The sequence below is a fragment of the Microcaecilia unicolor genome, chromosome 7 (assembly GCF_901765095.1).
Source record: "Microcaecilia unicolor chromosome 7, aMicUni1.1, whole genome shotgun sequence".
Taxonomy (NCBI): Eukaryota; Metazoa; Chordata; class Amphibia; order Gymnophiona; family Siphonopidae; genus Microcaecilia; species Microcaecilia unicolor.
Window position 1 is genome coordinate 212,932,280 of NC_044037.1, and position 18,899 is coordinate 212,951,178.

At 45.5% G+C, this 18,899-nt stretch overlaps 1 protein-coding gene across 1 annotated transcript in view; it reads left to right on the forward strand.

The window, feature by feature from the left end:
* NCKAP1 (NCK associated protein 1) overlaps nucleotides 1-18,899 on the forward strand; it is a 234,916-nt gene that overhangs the window by 28,593 nt on the left and 187,424 nt on the right. The window contains exons 4-6 of the mRNA XM_030209048.1: nucleotides 7,342-7,398; nucleotides 18,091-18,233; nucleotides 18,326-18,416. Coding sequence (XP_030064908.1) covers nucleotides 7,342-7,398; nucleotides 18,091-18,233; nucleotides 18,326-18,416 — 291 coding nt within the window. The remainder of the gene's footprint in view (nucleotides 1-7,341; nucleotides 7,399-18,090; nucleotides 18,234-18,325; nucleotides 18,417-18,899) is intronic.

Consider the following 18,899-nt stretch of genomic DNA (forward strand, 5'->3'; position numbering starts at 1 on the left):
CCCCCCCCCTTCCGAGTTACCAGATTGCACAAAATTTGCCAGCCCGGTTCGTGCCCAAAAGTAGCCCCAAAAAATAGCCCAACAATTTTTATACCAAAAATAGCTATATAATAAGAATATAATTTACTATTTTCAAACTATCTTCATTTTTCATTTTCATAGTAAGACTTAAAAAATTAATTTGTACAAGCACTTAACTTAAGTATCAAGATCCCGACAGGAATGCTGAGGCAGGAGCAGGAACGCTGTCAACCAGAGAATATGCCCACAGTGTCGCCCAGAGTCCCTCTTTTTCCCATCCCTTATTCAGAAGACCAAACCAAAGATAAACAGTCTCAAAGAGCACTTCATGCCAAGATGGAGGAAAACATTGGCCATTTGTATATCATTCTGTGACTCTCAATTTGCTTATACAGCACAGAATGCTGTCTTTGTGGGGAAAAAAAATCACGACACAGCATTAAACACTAGATATTATGTCACTTGAATCATAGGTTTGTAACTGCAAGATTGAAGGTGCACAATCAAGTTTGGCTTCTAAGATAACCAAACTATCAATTAAACTTGGATGAATATGCATTACTGAATATCCTAAAAAAAAATTGTTTACAGCTCGAGACCCACAACCTTAAATCTTCAGCTGTCAATCTTTATGTTCTTATCAGCATTAATAATGGAAAGTTGCAGGTACAACTGAGTACAAAAGAATCTATGAACCCCAAGACACATACTGCAGAACCAATCTCCAACTGATGTTTTATTTATTTAGATTTTGCTCACACCTTTTTCAGTAGTAGCTCAAGGTGAGTTACATTCAGGTACACTGGATATTTCTCTGTCCCAGGAGGGCTCACATTCTAAGTTTGTACCTGAGGCAATGGAGGGTTAAGTGACTTGTGCAAGATCACAGGGAGCAGCAGCGGGATTTGAACCGGCCACCTCTGGATTGCAAGACAGGTGCTCTAACCAATAGGCCACTCCTCCATGTTTTCTTCTTCTTTGAAACCTCTTGCCCATTCCCTCTGGAAAAAAACAGGGTTGTGGTGAAAAACTGAAAAAGGACTTCACACTACACTCTGAAGGGATGCAGTGTCTATATACAGTTTAAAAAGTAGGACTCAACCAAGGATTATGTAATATTCTAAGACTACTGAGCACAGCAAAATGAGTACACTGCCAATGGGGGCAGCTTGTAATCACTAAACCACTACACATGTAAAGAAGGGTCAAAAAGAAGTGACAAGGAGTTAAAAGAATAATTTATTTTTCTGGTCTATCAACAGTGAGTGAAAATTTCCAAATCAGTCCCTTCCCTTTTTTTTTTTCCCTGGAAGCGGGCAGAAACACTCCCCCCTCCCAAACAACTTATCTTCCCTAGCACTCGCCCCCTTCTCTCCAAGGTTTCTTAGGCTCCCCTTTTCCCCAACCCCCTCCCCTCCATTTCCTTATTCTCTTGAAAACAGTCTCTCCTCCCCCCCCTTCCTTCCCTTCCCTCCCACAGAGTCTCATCAACCTTAGTGCCTCCCCTCATCTTCCTCCTCCCCTATCTCGTCTGTCACTCTGTGCTTTTTTTTTCCCCTACTTGCCGCCGTTTTGCTCTTTTCCTTTTTCTTCTTGCCATCTTCCTCTTGCTCCAACTCCCCGTTCACATGATCCTTCTCAGGTAGGCCTATTGGTACTTGAGATTCCTCCAGTCCTGTTCCTCCTTTCCAGACACTGCAGTGGGGGTGCCGCTGCAGGCCCGTGCAGAGAGGAAGCAAGACGACAAGGCCGACTGTGCTGTGTCGGCTCTATGATGATTAGAGCTGTTCCTCAGAAGCATGCTGGGATAGTGGCAGCTCTGGAACCTGACAGTCCATCTCTCCCACGCCTCACCATTGGCTAATGCAGGGCAAAACAGGTCAGTGGGTGCTGGCAGGAGGGGATGGATCTGGAGCTGCATTGCTATATTATTTTGTGGAGCCAGGAGAGAGTGGGCTCAGTCGGGCCCTTTAATCATGGAGTTCCTGAATCCCGCTGCACTGGAGCTGGGAGAAAGGGGTTACAATGCGCGGTAGGCTCACGGTATAGAAGGAGAGAGGGCTGACCACTTGCTGTTCTAGGAGAGGGCACCTATTCATTACCCGAATCTTGCGTCTGGCATTTGGCCCCAGCCCGACCCCTAATGGCCTTGTTTGTGGTTGCTAAGGAGAGCCTGGGAGACTCGCCATGATGCATGACTGGCACCTCAGGCTAAGCCAGCAGCAGTTACTATACAACACGAGTTAGTCTGGGGGGGGAGGGGAGGGGGCCAAGCATTTAAAGTGATCTTAATCCTGCCTCTCTCGCCCTCCTATTGGTCAAATTTGACCAGTAGGAGGATGCATGGAAAAACCTACCAACCTGTGGGCCGTGGCGGTGAAAACCACTCAAAGTCCGTGACTTTTGAAAAATTCCTATGGGGTTTTCCTGCGGACATGTCAACTCTGCTTCCCCCCCGCACAAAAATGGATACATTGCTCTTACACATACTGTACCTGCCAGGACAGATTGCCAGTTGGAATCCTCTCCTCTCGCAGTTCAGTCAGACGTGCTTGTTGATACAAGCCACCACTGTCTTAATAACAAAAAAAATTTTAAGGAAAAGAAAAAAAATTCTCAGACCCTGTCCCCTGGGTAGCAGAACCAGATCTCTGCCCCTCGCCCAAAGCAGACCTGGAACAGTGCCACCAGGGCTGTATCCGATGGTTCTGGACCACAAGGAGGCCTACTTGCTTGTTCTTCTTTAGCCCCTGCACTGGCATGTTCTTCTCCTTGCAAATCTAGGGCATCTCTTTCAGTTTCAAGCGATGCAGTTTGGGTTAGCTATGGTGCCCACAACCTTTTCTAAGGTTGTGCGTGTTCTCAAGTGAATACCTGGGTCATAGCACTTTGGCAGTCTTGAGATTGAAATCGGTTCGATGTTACCCAGGTCCAGGTGTTTTTCTCAAAACAGAGAAGACACAAGCTCCAAGAGCAAATTTGCCACTTCTTGCAAATTGCGTATTCCTGAGCTTAGTATTATGTTCAGGTGCTGAGCACTACGATGGTGTCTGTGGAAGTTGTGTTTTGGGCTGGAGCTCACATGTGTCCGCTCTAGCAGTATTTCTCAGGGCTACCATTAGCATCTCATGTGGGGACCTCTGGCAAAGAGCAGTATGTTGGGGTGGCTTCAACTGAACAGGCTTCTCCTAGGGGCATCTCTGGTGTCTCCTCTTTGGATATCTGTAGTCACAGATTCCAGCCTAACAGGTTGTGGAGCTCACAGTCTTCAACACATTGCTAGAGGTCTATGAAACCAGACTGCAGTGTTGTGACAGTCCAGTTGGTGTGGGCTCAGAGCGCTGCACAATGCTGTTCAAGCCTTTCAATCTATTCTGGAGGGCAAACCGGCTCAGGTTATCTCGGACAGCATGATGGCAGAGGATTCTGTCAACAGGCAGGGAGGCACTTGCTGTCTTCTTCTAACAATGGAAACACGCCTTCTGTTTCACTGGGTGGAAAGGCATTTGCTGCAGCTTTCAGCTACCCACCTAGTGGAAACTCTCAATGGGCAAGCGGGTTTCTGCCTCAGGACCTCCCTGGACCCAACAGATTGGGAGCTAGCACTGGACACCTTCCGGCTGGTAACTCTGAGGTGTGGCACTCCACTAGTAAATCTGATGGTGACACATCACGCTGTCAAAGTTTCCGGGTTCTTTGGCAGAAGATGGGAGATCGGTTCAGAAGGCATAGATGCTATTCTTTAACCTTGGCCGGAGTCAGTCCTGCTTTGTGTTCCCGCTGTGGCCTGTAATAGGATGAGTTCTTCACAGAGTCCTTCATTGTCAGAAGTTGGTCATTAAGTTTGTTCCAGATTGGCCCAGTATCCCCAGGTTATACTTGCTTGATTTGCTGTCTGGTAGGCAACCATTTGCTTTCCTCTGAGTCACGGACTTCTCCATCAGGGTCCCATTTGGATGGAGGATCCCTCCCGCTTTGGTCTTACAGCCTGGTTCTTCAGAGGCTGACATGGAGAAGGAAAGGATATACTAACAATATCATTGCAACTTTACTTCTGGCAAGAAAATGCTCAACTTTAGTCGTGTGTACTCGTGTCTGGCGAGTTTTGAAGCACAATGCTCCAAAAGAGTGTCATCTCTGTTTCAGGCATCTTTACCATACGTATTAGCCTTTTTGTAGTATGGTCTTAGCAAGGGCTCGCTTATAACTCTTTAAGTTTTAGGTGGTGGCTCGTGCCTTTTACCTTTTACTGGGGTTAGATTCTGGATTCCTCATTCACTTCTAATCCTGATGTGGTTCATTTTGTGAAAGGGGGCTCATCTTCTTAGGCCTCTTTTTCGTTGTCCTCGTCCCAAGTGGAACCTTAGCGTTGTTCTTGGGCTCTTCGAAGAAAAAAAATATAAGGTTCCCTTTGAATCTCTGGAGCAGGCTACTTTGAAGATCTTCCTCTCAATCCTCTCCTTTTAGTAGTTGTTGCTTTGGCTTGTGGAGTTTGTTACAGGCGTGGTTGGGCAGAGAACCCTTCCTTCCTTTCTCAGATTCAGGAGTCACTATTCATACCTTTTTCTTCTTGTCTTCCCAGGATGGTTTTGGCTTTTCGTCTTAGCCAGCCTCGCTTTCTGCCCAGGGGATTGCAAGACAGATTTTCACTTGCACGTTGCCTTGATGTTCGTTGAGTGCTTCTCTGGTATTTGCAAGTGGTCTGACCATCGTTTTTTGTGTTTTTTTTTTTTTTGGGGGGGGGGGGGGGTCAATCGGGGTCATGCAGCATCTAAGGCGACTATTTCTCGCTGGATTAGGGAGGCTTTTGCCTCAGTGTAGCTTCTTTCTGGCAAGTGGCTTCTGGCTTCTCTGTGAGCATATTCTGCTAGGTCCCTAGTAACTTCTTGAGTGGAATCTTTTTGTTTGTTTGTTTGTCCCCCCCCCCCCCAAAGGTTTATGTAAAACAGCTACTTGGTCCTCACTGCATCCTTTTTCCAAACATATATCATCTGGATGTTGTGGCTCGAGCTGACTCTTCTTTTGGTCGTTTGATGCTCTCCATGGGAGTTTCGAATTCCCACACAACATGAGAACTGCTTTGCTACCTCCAACAAGTCTCTGGATTCATCTGCTGTAGGTGCTAAGGAAGGAGAAATTGTCTTACCTGATAATTTTCTTTCCTTTAACTGCAGCAGATGAATCCAGATCCCCACCTTTCTTCACTGCTCTTTTCTTATGGTTTGTTCATTTCTTTGTTTAGGGTAATGGCTCATTTTGGTGTTAAAAGCTTTTACTGTTTTCTACTGTTCATACTGCTCTGTGAGGAAGGGGATCTATTATGACTCCTTTATTCCTTCTGCTTTATGAGAAATACTGACTAAACAAGAAGCATAACCCAAAATGTAGGATCCCAGCAGCAATCTTTAATGTAAACTAGCTCTCCTTCCTTCCTTTTTTTTTTTTTTTTTTTTTTGATGTTTATATATATTTATTCATTTTGAATCAAATTAAACAATCCGTTACATTTGAACAGGAAATACAGACATGTATATTTTATACAGAGATAAATTCTCCATTAACAAAAAAAAATTCAAGGAAATTATATCTTTTATTCTTCTTTAGACCACTAAAGCAAGGGGCTAGTCTAATTTAGAAAAACAAAAGGAGGAAAAACTCAAAAGTAGTAATATGCTTAGCATGCTACCTATCCAAATATTCCATATATCTCATCTAGATCGGCGGTTGACCAATTTTTTTCATGTTTATAAATGTTTTCAGCTGTTCTGGCTGGTAGAAAATATATTTTAAACTCATATACTTAATAACACATTTACATGGATAATTAAGGTAAAAAGAGGCACCTAAAGATATTACATCTGTTCGCATAAGTAGAAACAGTTTCCTCCTTTCCTGAGTCTGTTTAGTAATATCAGGATAAATCCAGACTTTTTTACCTCTAAACAAAGTTTGCATTTTTTTAAAGTAAATACGCATTACCGCATCTACATCTTGTTGGAAAATAAAGGATGCTATTAAGGTAGTTCTTTCAGAGTTCACATTCAATGTTAAATCTAAAAGTTCAGATACATTCAGAAGTTCTTCTTGATTTTCATCTGGGATAGCTTCAGCAGAAATTTCAGGTGATTTTTTTGTTGGAATATAATAAACCTTATTCAATGGTGGTATAGTTTCCGGGGAAAATTTTAAAACTTCCAGCAAATATGCTTTAAAGGCATCTTGAGGATTAATTCCCAGTTCCTTCGGAAAATTCAAGAGTCTTAAATTCAGCCTACGGTTAAAGTTCTCTAATTGTTCTAATCTGCGTTGTGTAGATAAATTATCTTTTACAATTGAGGCTGAAATATCCTTCAACTTAACAACATCTTGCTTAAGAGCACCCATTTGCTCTAATGTTTCTTGTTTTGCAGCATTAAATGATAGGGAAAGATTTTCGACTGTACTTACTAATTCTTTTATTTCTTTCGCTGAATTGGCAACCGTCGTTTCTACCCGCTGGAGAGCACTCCAAATGCTCTCCAGTGACACAGCCGCTATTTGTTTTATCGGAGGAAAACGCTCAGCCGTTGACTCACTCAGAATCAGGCCTCCCTCATGCACTGCTTCTCCCTTTCCTCGAGACGCCGTCATACCTCCAACCACTTCCGGGTCAGGTCGATCGCGTCGGGATAGGCATGCTTCGGGGAGCGGCGGGGGATTGAGATCCGGAGGGGAGAGTGAAATTTCCAGCCCCAAGTCTCCCAGGGATTCTTCACCCACCGAGACAGCGGAGCCCCTCTCGGTGCTTAGGGTAGGTAGTTTTGTAGCGTATCTCTCCATAGTTTGCTGTACCGGGGAAGATGTCAGAACAGTCGAGGCAGCTGTTCTTACAATCCCCTTACGTTTGGTATGGGGCATCTTGTCACGAAGAAAAAAAAGAGTAAATTCAGAAAACCATGGCAGAGACGCGCTCACAGAACTCAGCATGCCGCCATCTTAAGACACGCCCCCACTATTTCCTTTTTCAGCTCTCCTTCCTTCCTATGTGCTTTAGAACTAGTTCAGTAACACAGAGCAGGTACCCAGCAGATAAGGAAAATGTCTTTATTCTGCTTGGTTTCCATGTTCTATACTAGTCTTAATTCCAGTTATCGCTTTCTTTTGTCCATACTACCTCTCAATGTGTTATCTCAGGTATTCTTGAATTCTGGCATTGTTGTGGCTGTTGGTACTTCTGACAGCTTAACCTTCAAAAATTCACCTTCACTTGTAGTTTATAATATCTAAGACTTGTTTAAATATGTGTTTGATTATGGTTTCTTTTTTTCCCCCCCATCATAGGACCATGTTTGTGAACTGCTGAACACTATTGATGTTTGCCAAGTCTTCTTTGATATTGTAAGTTCATCTGATCTTAATTTGATGATTTGTAAAATACAGCATTTCAAAAATATCCTATGTTGTCTTTCTATTGATGTGGTATTTGCACGAACCAATTATGAATCAGCACAGAATGAAGAATCGGAAAAGATGAACGTAACCAACTAAAGGGAAGAGTTTTTTGTTTGTTTTTAAGGTACCCTGTGTATATTACAAAAGTTCCATTTGAGCCATTGCTAAGGGTGAAGGGATTTTGGCTTTAGGTTACACTTTGTATGAGGACTGATGATAAGCCTCTCTTGTACCTGAATTCTGCAACAGAATTGCTTAACTGTGAACCAGTAACTGTACTTATATCCTGGGAAAGATATTCAAAGTTATTTATTTTATCTATCTTTTTACTTAATGTTTTAAAATAATAGCTACTTTGGGGGAGGGTAGTCCAATTTTGTAACTTGTTTATTATGTGGGGGGAGAGGCTGTTTCAGTATGTGGATCAGAATTTGCAGTGACCCAGGAAAACTGGGGGGGGGGGGGGGTGAGAAAATGGGGGAAAATTTATGCGGATGTATCTTATTATTGTGTTGTCATCCGTTTGTTGGGATTTACTGGCTGTATTTTGAGATTGTTGATTATTAAGCCTGTTGTATCTTCAATAAAAAGTTGAAACATAATAGCTACTACTTTGAAAGCACTGTTTCACATAAATAGGCTAAAACATTTTCTTTTTCTGTTTCATCAATCGAAATCATGTACTTTGTATTATTATTGCTAGCTGAGGATCCCAACAAATTTAATACTGTTGTCGACTGGTCTCCTGAATGTGCTCTGTTGACTACTCTGAGTAATCTCCTCTCCACCCCCCCCCCCCCCCCCCAAAAAAAAAAGGATTTTCCTGCTCTGTTTGGATCCTCCTTACTTTTGAAGTTCTACTGTGAACTTCTACACGGGGAATCTCTAATTAGAAAATTAATGGTATAAAAAACAAAGCTTAAAAGTTTGCATATGTGTTTGCATATCTAGTGGTGCTTAGATGGCAACTCTGGCTATATCATCTACTATAATAAAACGCTCCCTCAGCATTCTGAAGACAACGTTCTGAAGTCATCAGCTCACTCCCTGTCCCTGAAGGGTTCGTTACTTCATGGTGGTGAAGCCCTCCAACTCAGTGTCTGTGCCCCGCCCTCGCGTCAAACATGATGACGTCGAGGGCGGAGCACAGACGGTGAAGGGACGCGGACGGCGGAAGAGAGCAAGACGGACACCAGCCACGGACAGGAGCCGAGAGGGGGAGGGTGCTCAACACACGGAAGCATCCGGGGAGCCGACGCGGAGGAGGACGCAGCCTTCAGAGCCGGGGAGATGCCTTCCGAGAGCCTACCCCCCAAGGAAAAGGCACTCTATGCTACAGACTCGCTGCCAACATCCCCAAACACCCGCACAACACAGCACCCCCACACCAAACCCCAGTGCTGCCGTCATGGGAAAAAGCAGAACACAAGAGAAAGACGAGAAGTACTTCACAAAAAAAAAAACAAAAAAAACCAACCTTTAATTCTCTCTCCCCAAAATCACAAGTGAGGGAGAGAATAAAGCAGCAATCGGGAGCCTAAGTGCAGCCATCATTAGGTGTTGCTAACTACTGAATGGAAAAAAAAAACTCCCAGGGAATTTGCATGTCTTCTTTCTCCACCCCCCCCCCCCCGCCCCCTTCTTTTTAAAAGCGCTTTTTCCTTGTCATCAAGCAGATGAAGCCATTACGTATGAGTTATGTCCATCAACCAGCAGGGGAGATAGAGAGCACTCAAACTTTCACAGTGCCCTCTTGGCCAGCTAGCTCCACTGCCTCTTCAGTATTCTCTATCTCCCTTAGCAGGGTGGCTGCAGCTTGTTTGAGCTCCAGAAAAATCTGCCGGGAGGTGGTTCCTGGCTTGCCAGTTGTTAACCGGGGTTGGAGGCTATAGCAGCTTCACTTTAAAGGCACATAGGTTAGCCCTTTCCCTGCCTTACCCATACCTTTGTGGATGTGGACATATTGCCTTGTTTTCCCTGTCCTTACCCACCAACAGTGGATGCAGGCATATAGGTTCGCCCTTTCCCTGCCTTTCCCACTCATCTGAGCCTCCGGAGTCTTCAATACCTCTGCTTTCCTCACAGCTTAAAAAAAAAAAAAAAAAAAAAAAAGTCGCGTCGCGTTTTTAAACGCAGAGACGCTGGAACAGAGGTTTTTGACCTGATTTTCAGCAGGATCGTAGTTGTACACTAGAGCCTTTGAGGTAAGAGTGTTTTCCAACTCCTCCGGGGTAGGCCCGCGATCGGGGCGATTTTGGCGCGAAACCGCCATTTTGGATTTTACCGCCGTTTTTCGGCGATGGCTGCGGACAATGTAAAACGCTGTTCCACTTGTGGCAAGCGCAAATCAGCAGCAGGGCTCTGTAAATCGTGCTGTATTGGCGTACGAGCCGGCCCGAGCATGGTGAGCGATGTTTCTTCCCGCTCTGAGCTGGCAGCGGGCGCCATTTTGCTTACACCGCATGGCACGGCCTCCGTGGACACGGAGAGACCTCAGCTGGGTGGGGCACCTCGAGATGAGGTTATTTCAGGAGTGGTTAGCACCGGACAGGATTTGGGTGCCCAGGGTGAGATTTTCTCCCCGGATTTTGTGCTTTTGCTGCATAAAGCATACATGATGAAAAGAGCCCTTCCTCAAGGGTCGCCTGAGGCTCCTCTGATTGCCCCCCCGATGGATTCTGATCTGGGACTGCCCAGTGAGGCTTTTTTCCCGGATGCTTGGCCTAAAGATAAGCGCAGAAGGGTTAATTCCCCTTCAGATTGTGGTGCACCTTTTTCCCCCCCGTGGTCGGGGTGTGAGGATTCGGAGAACTCTGACAGACGTTCTTGGTCTGAGGAACCAGAGTCAGGTGCGGATTTACCACAGGATCTGGATGATCCCTCCGCGGTGAGGATTTTCCACCGTGATGAGCTGCCAGCGCTTATTTCAGATACCCTGCAGGCCCTCTCGATTGAAGATCCTGACAGTGGTATGGCCTCCTCGGGTAATCCCAGGATGGCAAGTACCAAGAAAGCTGCTCGGGCCTTCCCTTTGCATGACTCCATCCTAGAGCTTGTTTCGGCTCAGTTGGCTGACCCCGAGGGACCTTTGAGAGTTTCCAGGGCTATGGGGCAGTTATACCCTCTGCGTGAGGGACATATGGCTCGTTTTCAAATGCCTACAGTGGATGCCCTAGTCACTGCGGTGACAAAGAGAACTACCCTCCCTGTTGAAGGAGGTGTTGCCCTGAAGGATGTTCAAGACCGTAGGCTGGAAACAGCGTTGAAACGGTCCTTTGAAATTGCAGGTCTCACTGTTCGGGCGTCTGCATGCAGCTGTTATGCTGTGAGAGCCTGCCTAGCTTGGCTGCAACAGGCAGTGGCTCAGCCCGGAGATGGAGCGGAGCCCTTCTTGGATGTGGCTCCGCGGATGGAGGTGGCCTTGTCCTTTCTGGCTGATGCCCTTTATGACCTTGTCAGAGCTTCGGCTAAACAAATGGCAGTAGCAGTGGCGGCTCGCCGTCGTCTGTGGCTACGACACAGGGCAGCGGACATGGCCTCTAAGCAAAGGTTGGTGAAGTTGCCTTTTCAAGGACTTCTCCTATTTGGTGAGGAGTTAGAGAAAATTGTGAAAGGCCTGGGTGATCCAAAACCCCAGCGCTTGCCCGAAGATAGGCAGAGGCCTTCCTCTAAGGGCCAGGCGGTCCACTCCTCGTACAGACCTCGCTTCCGTGAAGCTAGAAGGTACCGCCCGGGGCGTTCTGCTGGGTTCACTTCTCGTGCCCGTGGTCAGCAGAGGAACTCCTTTCGCTCGGACAAGCGTTCCGCAGCTGGTGGCTCAAGACCAGGAGTTCAGGGGCGACCCTCTCAATGATGGTGCGCCGGCCCTCTCCTCGATGCCTGTCATCGGAGGATGGCTTTCCCTCTTTGTCGAGGAGTGGGCCAAGATTTCCTCAGATCAGTGGGTTCTGGACCTGATCAGAGATGGATACAGTATAGAATTCAACGCCCCAGTAAGAGACGTGTTTGTGGAGTCCCGATGCGGTTCTGCCGTCAAACGGGCAGCGGTGGAGGAGACTTTACAAGGTCTGATTCAGTTAGGGGCAGTGACCCCGGTGCCTCCCGCCGAGCAAGGCTGCGGCCGATACTCCATCTACTTTGTGGTGCCGCGAAAAGGACTTAAAAGAAGTGAACAAGTCCTTGAGAGTGCGGCATTTCCACATGGAATCCCTGCGCTCCGTCATTGCGGCGGTTCAGCCAGGTGAGTTTCTCACGTCTCTAGACCTGAAAGAAGCTTACTTGCACATTCCGATTTGGCCCCCGCACCAGAAGTTTCTGAGGTTTGCGGTGTTGGGAAAACATTTCCAGTTCAGGGCCTTGCCTTTTGGCCTCGCCACAGCTCCCCGAACCTTTTCGAAGGTAATGGTGGTAGTAGCTGCTTTTCTCAGGCGAGAAGGTATCAGGGTTCACCCGTACCTAGACGACTGGCTCATCAGAGCAGACTCTGCAACAGAGAGCTTACAAGCTACAGCCAGAGTGGTCTCAGTACTGCAATCTCTAGGCTGGGTCGTCAATATGGCCAAAAGTCACCTGTCCCCTTCACAATCTCTAGAGTTTTTGGGGGCCAGGTTCGACACAGTCTCGGGCTATGTGTTCCTACTTGAGCTAAGGCGGTGCAAGCTTCAGAATCAGGTCCGTCTGCTCCTGAGGATGCCCCGCCCGCGAGCTTGGGACATTGTCCAGCTGCTGGGATCGATGACAGCCACGATGGAAGTGGTACCCTGGGCGAGAGCGCACCTGAGACCTCTACAGTATTCCCTACTCTGGAGATGGTCTCCTATTTCTCAGGATTACCAATGCAGACTTACTTGGCTCCCTGCGGCCCGTCTCAGCATGGAGTGGTGGCTCTCGGACAGCATGCTGCGGCGAGGAATGCCGCTGACGCTCCCCGTTTGGTGCCTAGTGGAAACAGATGCCAGCCTGAAGGGCTGGGGCGCACACTGCAAGGGGAAGCATGCCCAGGGTCTATGGACATCCGAGGAGTCGGAGTGGTCCATCAACCGCCTAGAGTTGAAAGCGGTGTTTCAGGCGCTTCTGGCCTTTCAAGTGACCCTGGAAGGATTGGCTGTCAGAGTGATGTTGGACAACACGACAACGGTGGCTTATATAAATCGACAAGGCGGAACAAGGTGCAGAGCACTAGCCGCGCAGGCCGAACTGATTTGCCACTGGGCCGAGCTGCATCTTCAGTGTCTGTCGGCAGCTCATATTGCAGGTCAGAGCAATGTGCAGGCCGATTATCTGAGCAGGCATCAGATTGATCCAGCAGAATGGAATCTGGCAGACGAAGTATTCCTGCAGATCTGTGCCAAATGGGGCAAGCCCGTGATGGATCTAATGGCGACAAGTGCCAATACCAAAGTCCCGTGCTTCTTCAGCAGACGGAGAGATCCTCGCTCGGCGGGGTTGGATGCTTTGGCTCAACCCTGGCCTCCGGGTCTACTTTATGTGTTTCCCCCATGGCCCCTGATAGGGCGCCTGCTCTTGCGGATTCGGCTGCACCCAGGAGAAGTGGTCCTCATCGCCCCGGATTGGCCAAGGAGACCTTGGTATGCAGACCTCCGACAGATGCTCCTGGAGGCTCCTCTGTCGTTACCTCTGGTACCGAACCTCTTGACTCAGGGACCGGTAGCCATGGAGGACGCCGGCCGCTTTGGTCTTACGGCATGGCTATTGAGAGGGCGCAATTGAGGGATAAAGGTTATTCCAATAAAGTTATTTCCACTCTCCTGCAAGCCCGCAAGTGGTCCACTTCCGTGGCTTATGCCAGGATTTGGTGCCTGTTTGAGTCTTGGTGTGCTTCCAGAGCCATTATTCCAATGCGGGCTCCTGTCTCGCCGATTCTGGACTTTTTGCAGGAAGGTATACAAAAAGGCTTGGCCTATAATTCCCTGCGGGTGCAGGTGGCAGCGTTGGCCTCCCTTCGTGGTAAGGTGGAAGGCGTGTCTTTGGCTGCTCACCCAGATGTGGCACGGTTTCTTAGAGGGGTGCTTCGGCTCCGACCTCCAGTGCGAGCACCCTGTCCAGCTTGGAACCTGGGGCTAGTTTTGAAAACCCTGCAGGCATCTCCTTTTGAGCCGCTTCGGCGAGCATCGGAGAAAGACTTGACACTGAAGGCCGTTTTTCTGGTGGCCATTACCTCGGCGAGACGGGTGTCAGCTCCAGGCGCTGTCCTGTAGAGACCCATTTCTGCAATTTTCAGAGTCCGGAGTCACGGTTCGGACCGTGCCTTCCTTTATGCTTAAGGTGGTTTCAGCCTTTCACTTACCCCAGCCTATTTTCTTGCCCTCTTTTTCAGAGGAAGAGTTTCCAGAATCTTTTGGGCAGCTGCACCTTTTGGATGTGCGCAGGACTCTGTTGCAGTATCTGCGAGTTACTAACTCTTTCAGGACTTCTGATCATCTGTTTGTTTTGCTATCCGGTTCTCGCAGAGGGCCTCCAGCGTCTAAAGCCACTATTGCCCGCTGGCTCAAAGAAACTATCTTTTCAGCTTATCTGCTGGCCGGCAGGGTTCCGCCTGTAGCTTTTAAGGCACATTCTACTAGAGCGATTTCTTCCTCTTGGGCTGAAACTGGAGCACTCTCTCTTCAAGAGATATGCAGTGCAGCAACATGGGCTTCTAAGCTCTCCTTTGCCCGACATTACAGGCTGGATGTGGCTGCCAGGAGGTATGCGCGTTTTGGTGCACAAGTGCTAGCGCGTGTTGTGGCTTGTTCCCACCCTATCTAGGGATTGCTTTGTTACATCCCATACGTAATGGCTTCATCTGCTTGATGACAAGGAAGGGAAAATTAGGTTCTTACCTTGGTAATTTTCTTTCCTTTAGTCATAGCAGATGAAGCCATGAGCCCTCCCTGTATGATTGTCTGTATGCTGTGAATCTGCTTTTCAGGTTCTGTTCTAATTTCCTGAAGTTCCTTTCTTGGGAGAAAGTTGGAAAACAATCTTCAGGATTCATGTTCAGTTTAAATTTAGGAGGATGTGTTCATTCCCTCCAGCATGTTTTTTTTGGAGGATGTGTTGATTCTCTCCAGGAGGCGCGTGTGTTCCCCTCCACTTATACAATAAGGAGGATGAGTTTATTCCCTCCAGGAGGATGTGCATTCCCTCCTTTATGAGTTCATGCCCTTGTGATGGGCCATCGTTCGCTGTGAGGAAAGCTCTTGTGATTCCCATTGCGGTTTGCCATACTGCTTTGGAAGCTTCAAATACTGAAGAGGCAGTGGAGCTAGCTGGCCAACAGGGCACTGTGAAAGTTTGAGTGCTCTCTATCTCCCCTGCTGGTTGATGGACATAACCCATACGTAATGGCTTCATCTGCTATGACTAAAGGAAAGAAAATTACCAAGGTAAGAACCTAATTTTCCCATATGAAAGAACTAACAAATGTATTCTAACAGATCTCCCCTAACCCTTCTCTTCCATGGCTTCAAAATCCCACATTTTATGTAGGAATGCTGCACTGCAAAGGAAGCAGCTGCCTCAAACAGCAAGAGCGGTCAAAGAGAATCTGTTTCCAAAAATGCACTACATCGCTGTTTGGTTCCTTTTCTACTCTCCACGAGGAGAGCTCTGTCTATCACTTGAGGTGTTTTGGGTATCAAAAAGAAACACTTCCATTCAAATGACAGCACCCCTTCAGGCAGTACACTGAAACAAATTCCTGCGGAGATGATAACTGAAAACACAGAAAGCCAGATCATAACAGTAGGCTAGTCTGGAGGGACTAAAGGAAAACAAATTAGCAGGTAAGATCTAATTTTTCCTTCCTTTGCATTCCTCCAGACCAGCCTAGACAGATGGGAAGTACCAAAGCAGTGAGCATCAAGGGTCGACCTGCAGCCTGCAGTCTCTTCAGTACTGGCACTCAAGGACACTTTCCTACCTCACAGAAAAAGAGACCGAGGCACAAAAGAGTCTCCAGACAACATCAGCCATATAAGGAAAACACTGTATACTCTGTTGGCAGAGAAAAAAAAATTGCAGTGAACCAATGTATGGCTGAACCACCACATCAGCAGTTATTGGAGCATGCTGAGTTAGAGCAGTACCAAGTAGGAGCTAGGGCCTAATCACAATCAAAAGTTCCAGAAGAGAATATAACCTATCCATCTAGTCACGTCTGGAGGAATGCTAAAGAAGATGTTTTTCTCATCTCTTCTGAGAATGATGCCTGTATAAAACAAAGTTTTGGGGGGTTTTTTGGAGGAAAGAAAGATTTTTAAAATTCTGAATTCTCTAGGAACAACTTAGACCAGACTGATGCAGATTAGATGCAGGAAGAAAGTAAGCAGTTAACCAGAGCATATCTAAAAGAGCCCTCAGAGCAGAAATTAACAAAGCAAATGTCTGTTAGATATGTGCATGGGCAAAATGTTTTCCGTTTATTTGGCTTTCCTCCTTCCCCCTTCCCATTTTTGGGGTATGTTTCTGGATATTTCACACATTTGCTTTAAACTTTTTTATATGCATTAGAATTCTTTTATGTGCCAAATTGATTGGACATGCATTAATTTGTGGGTTAATGTGCATGCAATTGATTTTCCCCATTAAGATGCACTAACAAATGCATACCCTCTAATGCTTATTGATGTATTTTTGTAACTTTGTTTTTATTATGTCTTTATTGTTTGCTTTTAAAAATCTCTAATCCTTTAAATCCAGCAAGTGTAAAAAGTCCCATTTAACTTGTCACATCGAATGAAGGAAAAGACTTAAGATGCTCGGCTTACCATTGTATATTTTCAACTGTAACTGCCATGCAAACTTCCTCTCAGTCATAAAAACCTCTGTTGAGTAAATTTTGTTCTTTATTGATTATTTTTTCTTTTTCTCTTTCTTGTTTTAATAAAATAATATTACAAATATCATCCATATCAGGAACACTAAAGCTCAAGGACACTTATCTTAATATGGCTCTCATCAGTTTGCTCAACAGAGCACCTCTGTTTCATGGTTTGCTTCTTCAGGAGTCAAACTGCCATCCGTTCACATTCTGTGTCCCACTGTTATTCCTTTGATTCGTTCTTGACTGTTTTTAAAAGTATATTTAATGTCTGCCTTGGATGCCTGTCATGAAATTCTAATTAACATTGTTACTTTTTACAAAATGAGATGACCAGCATGATTTGCCTGTAAGGGTGCATCATCTGCTAACAGTGCAGTGAAAGAGTAGAAGAGATTCGGCACTGTTAACATCTGTTTTTGAAACATTTTGCATATAACTATATAATAGCAGATGAAAGTGTACACATACTGCTCCGGCAAGTCTAAAGGTCAGTGAGGTCTTGTCGCACGCAGTGCCTCCACCCAGAGGGAAGCCAAACAGCAACACTGGGAGCCGTGGTTCTGCTAAGAACCCAGTTCATAGGAAGAACTGTGACAGTTAGTGGGTCAGAGGCTGGGAAAGGGACAGAAAGAGAATGCCCTGGTATGTTGGGGGAGATGGATAGAGGAAAAGAAAAGGGGAGTGTGTGAGCTCCTCTATGGGAAGGAAGGCAGAGGAGAGAATAAGCACCTGGGTTGGGTTGGAAGTTGGGCCAAATGTTTTGTGGGTATCCACTTGTTCTAACTCTGTAGCTTTTTTGAAAAAGTAGAAGTACATCAAAGAATGTTTGACCATTAACCTATGTGATCAAATTTTCATGTTTGTTACATACTTGGACACATTCAAGGAGAAAGACTCAATGCATGCACATTTAGACTTGCCATCTATCTTCAGAAATGTATGGCTCATCGAATCGTAAGCTTGTTGTTTTTTTTTCTTGTTTTTTTTTAGTGATTACTTTGTCCTTTAATTTCCACCATTCATATATTACAGAGAGGGTAGAAGAACCAATTTATTCTATTCCCTTTCCATTGCAGTTGTTACTCTGTTCTAAAACTCAAAAATCTCTTTCAATATTGATGATATTTATTGAAACTCCAGTAAGGTCTTTGACAGCTTGAGGTTCTATTATTTAAAAAAAAAAAAAAAGGAAATTGAATTGGAATTTTCATCTTTTAGATAAGTGATGGAAAATAAAACCCTGGTGGGGGGGGTGGGGGGGGGGGTGGGAGGGAAGGGGTGGAGAGAATCATTCAGTACTGACATTTGATGGCTGGATCTTTGTTGCGTGACCTTGGCTGAGCACTGAGGGAATATAAAATGGGGGAAGAATAAATATTTATTCTATAAGTATGGGATCAGTCAGGTTATGAGAAGTATCATTAATTTGCTTTTTTTCATATTATGCCCAGGGTTATGCCTTTACATTCAGTACAAGCATCAACATTGATGATGATAAGGTCTTATCATATAAATCCTGAATTCCAATCATTTTCTACTCAATGTATGAATCACTATGATGCCTGATTAATACATGGATCCCATCCTTTGCTTTCTTATTTTTGTTCTATAATTTTTTTTTTATTTCTTTGCATCATAACTTAGAAAAAGGGTAATTTTGCACATAAGTCTAGCATCAAAATTTCTTGGAAATGTTTTTAGTGTATTGTAGTACTTAATTTTAATGTTTGCATTTGGTCTTTTTTTTTTTTTTTTGCTGCTGAGGGTTTCTCTCGCTAGAAGAAATTCATATTATCCTATTTTATCTCTAGACTGTCAACTTTGATCTAACAAAGAACTACCTGGACCTCATTATAACGTACGCAACACTAATGATAATGCTGTCTCGGATTGAGGAGAGGAAAGCTATTATAGGGTTATATAATTATGCCCATGAAATGACACATGGGGCAAGGTAAAAATCGTCTTTTAAATCTCATTGATTTTTGAGAACTTTTTTTTTTTTTAATGGTGACCACATTTCACCATAGTGTTTGTGTTTCACAGTGATCGAGAGTATCCACGTCTTGGGCAAATGATTGTTGATTATGAGAACCCCTTGAAAAAGATGATGGAAGAGTTCGTACCCCACAGTAAAGTAAGAGTGAATTTCTTAAATGTTTTTATATATTTTGTTGTGCATTTTGGGGACCTTTTACTAAGCTGCGGTAAAAGGAGCCCTTCTCTAGCGGCAGCTGCCTGCCGTCTTTGTCGTGTGCTAAGACCCCTTTTACCGCAGTGGGTAAAAAGGCTGAAAAAAGAAATGGCCATGCGGTACGTTCACATTTGCTGTGCAGCCATTTCATGGGGGAGCACTTACCGCCACGCATCAAGGTGGCGGTAAGGGCTCCTGTGCTAACCCGGCGGTAAATGGACAGCGTTTGATGCTGCCCGATTACCACCAGGTAACCTCCTGCGGAAATGTTTCTTAAATATTTCCGCTAGCACTGGAAATGACGTGAGCTGGGGGTGGGGCTACCGCAGGCACCCGCGTTGGGTTGGCGGTAGTTCTGAGTTGCCATGCAGGCAACCCTTTAGTAAAAGGGCTTCTTTATATACTTACACTCTTATTTTGAAGCGC